Source organism: Myotis davidii, unplaced genomic scaffold (assembly GCF_000327345.1).
Source record: "Myotis davidii unplaced genomic scaffold, ASM32734v1 scaffold53, whole genome shotgun sequence".
NCBI lineage: Eukaryota > Metazoa > Chordata > Mammalia > Chiroptera > Vespertilionidae > Myotis > Myotis davidii.
In genome coordinates, this window is record NW_006286140.1 from 346,598 (window position 1) to 356,708 (window position 10,111).

At 40.5% G+C, this 10,111-nt stretch overlaps 1 protein-coding gene across 1 annotated transcript in view; it reads left to right on the plus strand.

Moving 5' to 3' along the window:
- Positions 1-10,111, plus strand: part of DCDC2 (doublecortin domain containing 2) — a 246,346-nt gene that overhangs the window by 53,731 nt on the left and 182,504 nt on the right. The window contains exons 3-4 of the mRNA XM_006757281.2: positions 3-275; positions 4,234-4,288. Of these exons, the coding sequence (XP_006757344.1) occupies positions 3-275; positions 4,234-4,288 (328 nt within the window). The remainder of the gene's footprint in view (positions 1-2; positions 276-4,233; positions 4,289-10,111) is intronic.

Consider the following 10,111-nt stretch of genomic DNA (forward strand, 5'->3'; position numbering starts at 1 on the left):
AGGGCCAGCCACCGCACGCAGCCGGTGGTCAAGAGCGTGCTGGTGTACCGCAACGGGGACCCCTTCTTCGCGGGCCGCCGCGTCGTCATCCACGAGAAGAAGGTCTCCAGCTTCGACATCTTCCTGAAGGAGGTGACGGGCGGCGTGCAGGCGCCCTTTGGGGCCGTCAGGAACCTGTACACCCCGCGGACCGGGCACCGCATCCGCAAGCTCGACCAGATCCAGAGCGGGGGCAACTACGTGGCCGGGGGCCAGGAGGCCTTCAAGAAGCTCAAGTGAGTCTGCCAGTCCCACCGCCCGCGCTTTCTGGGTGCGGGAAGGTGTGCGGTTGGCACCGGGAAAGGGCTGACCCCCGGCTCCCCCAAACCTCAGTGGGTGGAGGGGCTGTGACTGTGCGGGGTTGGTGCCTCTCACAGCCCCTGTGGTTGGGGTTAGGGTTTGAAAACGTGACTGGAAAGGAGTTTCACTTGGGCGTCAATGGGAACATCTTAAAGCTGATACTGAATGTTCACACACACAGCTCAGGGCAAGCCTGCCTTCTTGAGAGGGCGATTCTGCTGTAAAGATCACTTCTCACTCACAACAAGGATCAGCTCAGGCTCAGGAACAGGCCTTTTAAAATGCCCTTAATCAACTCTGCTTGCTGCCCTGTTAGCTCTGATTTTAAAATATTTAATTCTCTCAAGGTGTCTCATCCAACCTCCATTGCCCTTCCTTCCTTCCTTCCTTCCTTCTTTCTTTTTCTCTTTCCTCTTTATTTTTTCCTTCTCTCCTTTTTTCTTGGAACCTGGCTTTTAGTTAAAATCATTTTTAAGTATTAGATACTATATAATCACCAGGGGAGAAAATTGCTCTCTGCCTCCCTCCCCTCACCCCATTTAAATTCTTTCAACCTTTCCTTCCCAGTAGAAGTGACCACACCCCACTGTGACCGTCCTAGGACCGCTCCCAAGCTGCACGGTTATGCTATTGGCATCCAACTTGGAAAACTTGACTGGCTTACCCTATCAGCCTAGGGGTCTGTCTCTAAGTACCTGATGGCTAGACCCTCAAGGACAGGAATCGTTATTGCTGCTCATCCCAAGTTCCTGGCAAGGAGCTCGCTCAGTGACTGAGCAAATTGTGTTTAGGTCTCGGAGGGGAACAAAGATGATCAAAGCATGACTCCCTGTCTTTCTTTAGGAGTTTACAGCAGGAGAGAGCCTACATGCACACCAACAACTTACTGTGAGCATAAAGGAATAAGTGCAATTAGAAAAACAACTCAAGTTATGTGGGAGTTCAGAGTTGAGAGAGATTATTGCTGGTGTGGGTGGGTATTGTAGGGAGAATTTAATATGCCATAGGTTGTTTTCTTTTTTACAGCTTTATGGAGATTCAGTTCATGTCACATGAATCTCACCCATTTAAGTGGGTCTTAGTATATTTATGGAGCTGTGCAGCCATTGCCACAAATTAACGTTACAACATTTCCATCACTCCCAAAAGAAACCCTGTATTTCCTAATTCCCCTTCACCCCATACTTGGGTAACAACTAATCTGCTCTGTGTCTTTATGGGTATGTCTGTTCTGGATGTTTCATATAAAAGGAATCATACTATATGTGCCCTCTTATGTTTCTGGATTCTTTCACTTCATATAATGTTTTCAAGGCTCATCTATGTTGTATATATCAGTTCTTCATTTTTTTTTATCATTGTATAGCATTCTATGGTATGGATATGCCACATTTTGTTTATATCCATTAATCAGTTGATGGATACTTGGATTGTTTCACTTTTGGCTAGTATGAATAATGCTTTATGAACAATCATGTACAAGTTGTTATTTCTCTTGTGTATATATGTAGGAGTAGAATGGCTGGATCATAAGGAAACTCTATATTCCATAGTTTTTAATATAATATTTTAATTAAAATTCAGCTTGCACCTCAGGATAGCAAAAAAAATCTTTAGCATAAAATCTGTGCTTGTGATCTCTGATTTTAACTGTATATAAATATTTCCTGAATATCGTTGAAGTTGTCTACGGTAATGTCAACCTTCCTTTCCTAAGTTTGTTTAAATTGAGTTCTAGGTGTTCTGCTTTTGTTATGCCAGACAATCTTTTTATGGGAGGTGAGGGATCCATTTGGATATAGTTTTCTGTTCCCTGAAACCTCCTTTAGTATATTTATCTAACTTTGTAGGAAAGAACTAAACGAAATTGCATGTTTCAGAGAAAGTTAGAACTTAAAACTGAAAATCAGGAGACTTGAGAATGAGCTGTTTATCAGCTCCTTGGTCAGCCACTTGACTCAGCTCATCAATTTCCTCACACAGAGAGGGAACATCATCATATCTGCCTCACAGTGTTATGATAAAATGTAAATGCTATGGGTGTGAATGTGTTTTGTAAAGACCAAAATGTTCCATAAATGTAATGCATCACTGTGTCCAGTTTCTTTCATCAGATACTTTGGTTATTTTCATTAAATAATTTCCACATAAAGCAATGTCATGGGATTGGACATCTGCTTCAGAATCTACTAACAGTTCAAAATTGCAGACTCCCTTTAGTAGTTCATATTCTCTTTTGTTTATGTGGCACTAGCTCAAAAAATAAAAACAGCTCCAGTTTCAAACCAAACAGAAGATGCACTTCAAATTGCTCTTTATATAGAAGAGATTTGCATGGTTATTCTTGCTTTTAATTCATACACACACATGAAACTGAGCTTGTTATGATAGTTTCCATGGTTAGTTTTCCATGCTGACAGGTGAATAGTTAATTTATTTGTGTTAAAGTAGTGGTATCCTTGGTTATACTAATGGAAGCCAAGAAGATTTAAATGCTGAATATATTGAAAGCTTAGCAGTTGTAAGTTTATATAACAAATGAACCACCTGGCAGAACAAAAGAAAGTCCAAAAGATATCAAAGTGTAATTATATCATTTAGAGCCTAAATGATGATGGGGAAGATAGCAATGGCGGGAAAATATTTTTCAAATGAAAATGATCAACTTGCTTCTTCAATTACTTTACTCAGATATTTTTCTAATATTTTTGAAACCATAATAAAACCTTTGTTTTATAGAAGAGAATTCTAGAAATTATTATTTTCTGTGCATTTTTGGGAGTTGACTCTACTAGATTAATCTTGTGGATCTGAGATTACTTTCTTGCACATGACAGACCTTTTATTTTATGTCAGAAATCAGCCTGCAGATTTGCAAAAGAGCCATTTATTGCTAAACAGAGGGAGTATTTACAGCGCCTTAGGTAAATACTGTTATGTGAGGGAAACATATGATAATCTCCAGCGGTATAGATTAACTAAATCATTCTACCCAAACAAGCAAACAACAACAATGAAACTTAGCCAAAATTAATTATAATATAAACATTTTGGGGGAATTCAGCAATTATGGTAATTGAAGTAGAGGATCTACCTATCTATCTTTCTATCTGAGGTTATAAATTAAATGCTAGATTTATACTTATTTTTATATTGAAGCATTTATTTAGTACCTTCTATGTATGAAGCACAGTGGAACCAGAGCACAGTGATGGACTTACAGCTTGAAGTCGACACAGATATACAATTTTCAGGTTGTGCTTATGCTATAGCTAAAGAATGATCACGATACTTAATGTCTGTAGCAAATTGTAATGGAATAACAGGGGTCTCCAAAGGTTAACTAGTCCACCCATTTGTCTGTCAGTTGAACCAATTACTAAACCATCCCATGTGGCTGAGCATTTCTGTATCATTAAAGTGCTCTCTTAGGGAAAAAGATTTCCCAGCCTTTCACAGTTGTTACTCTACTGCATGCTATCTGTACTTTTTTTTAAAACCTAAAGTCTGTGATTAATGGAACTATTAAGCAGCTTTACAGACAAACTATTCTTTATATCTAAATTACCATAAGAATTAGAAATACCATATACATAATTAGTAGCTAACCATTTCGGGAGAGGGTGGGGAAGTTCCCCAATAGAAGTAGGTATTTCTAAGACTTCAGTTACATTGAAGTTTAGAGTACACATCTGTCAGCTCTGGTTGATGATGCTGAAATAATTTTCCACTACTATAATTACTTTTAATTAGTAGCTATTGTTTTTTTTGCTGTAGGTTTAAGTATTTCCTGTAGTTTGCTTTATTACTTAATAATTTTTAAAAAAGAAATGTGTATAACTGACTCAAACTCAATAAAAGAAACCCTTATTGTCTGTTTGTTTTGCCCTACAGTTACTTGGACATTGGAGACATCAAGAAAAGACCAATGGAAATTGTTAACACAGAGGTAAAACTAGTGATATTTTGAAGCTTTAAGCAAATAGTAGTGCCATTTTTGTGTTTCGTATGATGTATGCAGAGACTTAGATGCTATTCTAATCATAACAGATTAGTTGTCTAATTTTTATAAATGGGATGTTATATATTTTAGGGCAAAGCTCACTCTTTCTTTGGAGCATTATCAGAAATGAAGAGACTGAGTAGGTATCCTAAACATGTAGGATTAGACACAACATGTTCTTGTGTTTAGCTAAGTGTTTTAGCTATGTGTTCTCTGATTGAAATCCAAAGAAACTTTCCTGGCAAGTGAGAGGAGATTCTGAGCACCGTTATGCCAGTCTTGACTAAATCTACAGCCCCGTCTTCAATTGCTTCTGCCACCCTGTGTCTGAGATTGCCATGATCACCCTGACTGCCCCGAGGCTTCCAAAAGACCCTGTTCATTTTCCCATGATGTCAGGAGAACACCTCCATTTTCATTGGCATTGACGTTCACTTGAGCATAACTACCAGAAGCTTGCAAGGAGGTTGGAAACGAGTCTTGTGAAATAGATTTTAAAAGCACTACTTTCTATTTAGCTTCTGAATCCCTAGTGGAATTTTCAGATATCCTGTAGGATGTATTCTTTAGTTTGTGGGTGAAAAATAGATGAAAACAAAGTTAGGACAACAGCCTTCAATGTCCCAGCGAGACAGGGAAAATTATAGGTCAACCCAGACTGTTATTCTGTTCCCCAGCCCAGCCTTCCCCTCTTCCCATTTTGACCCATGTAGACAAGTGCTTCCAAGGTGTGTGGTGCCAGGCAAGAAATGACTGGTAGAAAAAAGCGTTTCTCTCATTTGTAGTGCAGAGCCCTATAGAGACTCCTCAACTCTTGCCGTTTCCTCTTGAATCGTGTTTATACCCAACATAGGTCTCTCTAGAAAACAAACTCACAAAACTTAATAAGCAAAAATTCTAATTCTGCAATATTTGAAGAATGTGAAGTTAATTTCATTATTCAAATAAATTGTAGAAAGAGGTGCTAATCCCAGACATTGTTAAATATAATTAATGTTTATAAGTTAGGTTTACAATGTGTGTTAAACTGCTTATTAGTGAACGTGATAAGCTTTTGACTTAAAGTAGACAAAGGTATATGTTTTTTTTTTTATTGAGCTTATGTTGCCACCAAAGAATGAGCACTAGTTAATATCTATTGCAAGTAGTAAAAAAAAAAAAAAAGGAGAGATTAGTGAATTAGTTCTGGATATAATTTTGTTTGAAGGATACACAACTATTTGAAGTAGACTATCTTGCATGAAATTGGTGACTGTACACGAATTTCTGCAATGGAATTTGAGATGTGTGACTTCTCCCAAAATGTGAGCATATATTTACTCTGGATTCCAGGGTCTTTGATGAAGAGATTGTGCCAGGCAAAGCACAACAGGTGTGCAATAAATTTTTTAAATATACTTGTTTAAAAAAGGTTATGATTAATAATGGAAGCATTCACAAGGACTTGTGTTAATTTGTTAAGTCTTCTTACACTCTGGTGTAATAGCTGTTGTTTTCTCTTTACTTTGGACCTATGCATGAGCCACACAGACAAGCTTCTGATTTATGAACAGACATCTCACAGTGAAAAACCCACTGCTTATCTCCAACTAGAAGACTGTATCTCTTCCACTTTATTTCTTTCTGCTAATTCCCTCCCCTTCACCTTCTCTCTCACTGCACCAGCACTGCTGTAGCCTTTCCTTTCTTCTCAGTCCTTCCCCATAAAGCCTTCCAAAGGGGAGAAAAACAAAGAAGTAGAAGAAATTTGGGGATGCAAGGGGAATGGGAAGAGGTGGTGAAAAACTCCTTGTTCATGCTTTTCAGCACCTTCCCTCACCGCCCCAAGCCCCATGCTCCCACTTGCTCCCTGGGGCCCTCTCTCCCACTGTTGTCTGCCCAGGCTTTCTTCTCAGTCTAGACAAGCAGTATGTCCACTTGGCACTTTGCATTCCCAGTCTTGATGGTCAACGCAGAGATCCTCCTCCCCAAAGTCCATACCATGGATATTCCCAAAGCCTGCTTGAGCAAGGGGACCCCTGACTTCCATTGCCCAAAAGGGAGACTTTTGGGTTTCTGGCATCTCAGAATGGAACTCTGAATGCATTTTCTCATAGAGATACTACTTTAACTGATGGTTCTATGGTATTATTATGGCTGTTTTAGGATAGAGCACAAATTAAAAAAGGCTTTTGTGAGCTGCTCTGAGAACCTAACTATTGTGTGTGTAATTCTTTGTTGTGTGTAATTCTTACTGTGGAGAGATACCTCTCTCTTTTCCTCAACTTATTTATATTCCAACTTTAGAATTCAGTAAATTTTTAAGTTAGAAGATATCTCTAGTCAACATTTGAGAACAGACTTGGTCAACACTGGACTTCCGCAAAAGTTTTAGATTCTGTTTTATTATTATTATTATTTGAGATGGTGATTTCTTTTCAATGTTTGTGTCTACTGAGAAAAGATTACACACCTTGTTAAATACTGTGGATAACCACTATTCTTTGGAGTAAGATAACATATTTTACTCCCAGTCACAGGGAAGGATTCACAGAATCACCTTTGCAGTGGGTTTAGGACATAAGCTATAGATTTGGAGGGTTTAGAGTTGTTTCAGTGCAATAGTAGCACAAACAGTATTTATTCCAAGATGTTTCAGTACGAAGGTGAGTAAAAGTACTTATCAAAATTGGGGGAATTTCTCTCAAATCTGAGGTAATCTAGTCCTGTTTGAATTTTCAGTGCCAGGCTGCATAATAAAACCCACCATACCAGTATACATGATGCAGTTATCCTAACTGCTTACAGCACATAACTCTAATGCTTTCCAGAACATGTTACTGTAGAAAGGCCTTTACAGTTAGATGGGATATCGTTCAACATGTGGCATCAGGTCCCGGCCACCGTGGCCAAGGTTTTAGACCTGGCTGGCAATGCAGCAGTGAGAACTAGGAGTTGGCAGCATTCCTTCCCTCCCAGAGCACTCGCCCCCAAGTGTATACCGCATTCTGGTTGCTGTTTAGTTAATAATTTAGACACGATGTTTACCCACTTGCTGACTGCAGGTCACTGTCACTAGAATGTGCATGTCACCTTGACATGTGAAGGTCTTTTTGTGGTTCCTTCCTCGCGTTTCTGTCCCATGAAGATAATCTTTGAAGACACACCAACAGGACAGCCAGTGCTCTTCCTCTTCCTCCTGGAGAGTGGTGCATATAGAGAAAGGCAGGACCCCAATGGGCTTCTTCCACTAACCCAGGAGAAGCCCAGGGGCTTATTTGGCCAACACGCCTGGCAGCGGGAGAAAAAGGAAGAGATGGATAAAAAGAGGAAGAAGAAAAAGGTGACAGGAATAAGACAAATGGGAAGTGACTCTGTGGGGGTTTGTCCTGGCTCTGGAGACAGCAGTGTGTGCTCAGAGCAGACTTCCCTTGTCTCTCTCCATACCCGGCTTGGTTATACTAACATTCAGATAAAGAGATCTTCCAGAGACCCCTGCATGCTCACCTCTGCTCCTCAGTCATTTTGTACAGCTATCTTCCTGCTTCCCCTGCACCATAGAGATGTTTTTCTCATCTTCTGACCTTGGTAGCTCATCCCTTCTGTACGTCTTTCCAGTCCTCTCTTTGCCTCTCATTCTCTGATTGCATGATGTATAACAACTATTACAGGGCACAGATGCTGGGCTAGAGGTATTCTCACAGGACTAAGAAGATACAAATGTGATAGGCAGTGTGGGTCAGCCGGTTTGAAATGATTTTAAATATAACTGAATTTATTTTTGGCCTGTTTCTTTTAAAGTTTTGAGAGTGTTCTTTTCTACACCTTGACTAAGGGAGATTACTTAATACTTTTATGTGTGAGTGAGTCAAAACCTATCTCTGACTAAAAGAGTGAAAATGGACTTGGAAGGGAAGAGACAAAGGCTGTTTTGCCATCATCGAGTTTGGACGATAGACACCGAGCAAGCCAGCTGCAGAGTTAGCAGAGAACTGTGCTTCTCCCACAGTCGGGCAACAGCTGCACAAGGCCTCGAGGGCCCCCTATTGAAGGGATTATTGCGTTCTTACTGCTGACACTCACAGACCTGCTTTGCTGTAACCATATTTTACTGGGGATCTTTAAGTGCTGAACTGCCCTCACTTCATCACAACCCCTGCTTAGCCCCCATTTCTCCTAATCGCACCTCAAACCTGAAGCAGTCCAGACTGCTCTCTGCTTCCCTTACCCTCCATAGCTCCCGTCAGTGAGAACCCAAACCTCACTGAAGGTGATCCCTGCCTCCCTCTTCTCAGCACCATCCGGTGGTTTCTCCCAGTGCCACCCCTTGCTGTAGTGAGGCAGCAAATCTGATTTAGGTGGGCTGTGAACGGCGGGTTTGCTCCTATTCCTGGTCGTCTTTAGACGATCAGGCATTAACATATGCAGCAGAGCTGCCAGGTAGATTGTAAGTGTCCAGGAGGTCTGTTCACTCTGGGTAGTACCTAGCATGAATAGGCTGGTGATCATTTTAATCCTCTAATTTTGAATGTGTCTTATCACACAGGTAAGGGAGATGCCTGTTTGCCCCGTGCATGCCTGATTATTCTGTAGTTCATATATGGGTGGGGTGTCTCAACTAACTCTACAGTTATCATGGCCACTACCTGTTCAGATTTTGTTTTAGGCATAAAATCAGTTGTAATTAAACCTTTGTGCGATACATTTATTGTCGTGTTAGTATAATTTGGAGCTATATCACAGGACTGCTGTTCACTCAACAAGGATTGATTGCGTACCTGCTGTATTCCAGGCACTGGGCTTGTCCTGGGGAACCAGACAACGTGGCCCTGACTGCATGGAGCTTGTACTCTTTAGTCTTCCTCGCCTGCTGTGCTTCAATTTTAACTCTTCCAACATTGATCTTTGTAGCAGAACTTGGTATAAAGTAGGCTTCTTTGATTGAGGAGTCATATTTTGAGGGCTAAACAGTTTTTGAACTTTACTATTAATGGGTCAGGGGATCATGGGACCAATTTTTGAGGAGTAATAATCACCTAATTTCTGGAAAAGTAGTTCCATTTTCCTGGAGCTATAAACACCTAAACCAATTATAACTTGAATTAACAGCTGTGGTTGCCCATCTCCTTATGATCAGGATAAAATTAGCTTAAACCTGCATTACCTAGCCTTTGCAATGCCTAACATTTTCCCCAGGATTTCTGTGAATTTCTGCAGGGATTCTTATCTCATTCATGCTCACCTCTCATGAGCTTCTGTTTCCAAAGTATTAGCTGAGTTTATGGGCTGAATTGTTCCCCTACAGGCTCTGTCTAAGACCCCGCCAACTCAGAGGTAAAATCTTCCCATTGATGTCCACACAAACACTTTATTCACACAGGTTTGTATGTGGTGAAATTTACCTGTGGTTTGTCAAAATGGAGTAAGTTTTGTAGGTTGTACAGTAGTGTCAACAACTCAAAACTTAATGTCAGACTTTTTCATTCTTAAAAATACCTTGGTCTTATTTGTCAATTCAGTTTTCAGCTTTTGGTCTATTTCTTGCCCTCCTCTCTCTTCTTCTCCTCTGTTCCCCCAACCCCAGCCACTCCACCTAAAGTTTCTATTGATTTCTAGTACAGAACAATTTTATTTTGTTAATTTTTCTCAGGGTCAGCATAAAGGGGTAATTTTTACCCCTTTCCTCTCATTTATATTTAAACTAGTGGCCTGGTGCATGAAATCTGTGCACCTAGAGGTGGGGGTCCCTCAGCGTGGCCTGCCCCCTCTCACAGACCAGAAGCCATTAGG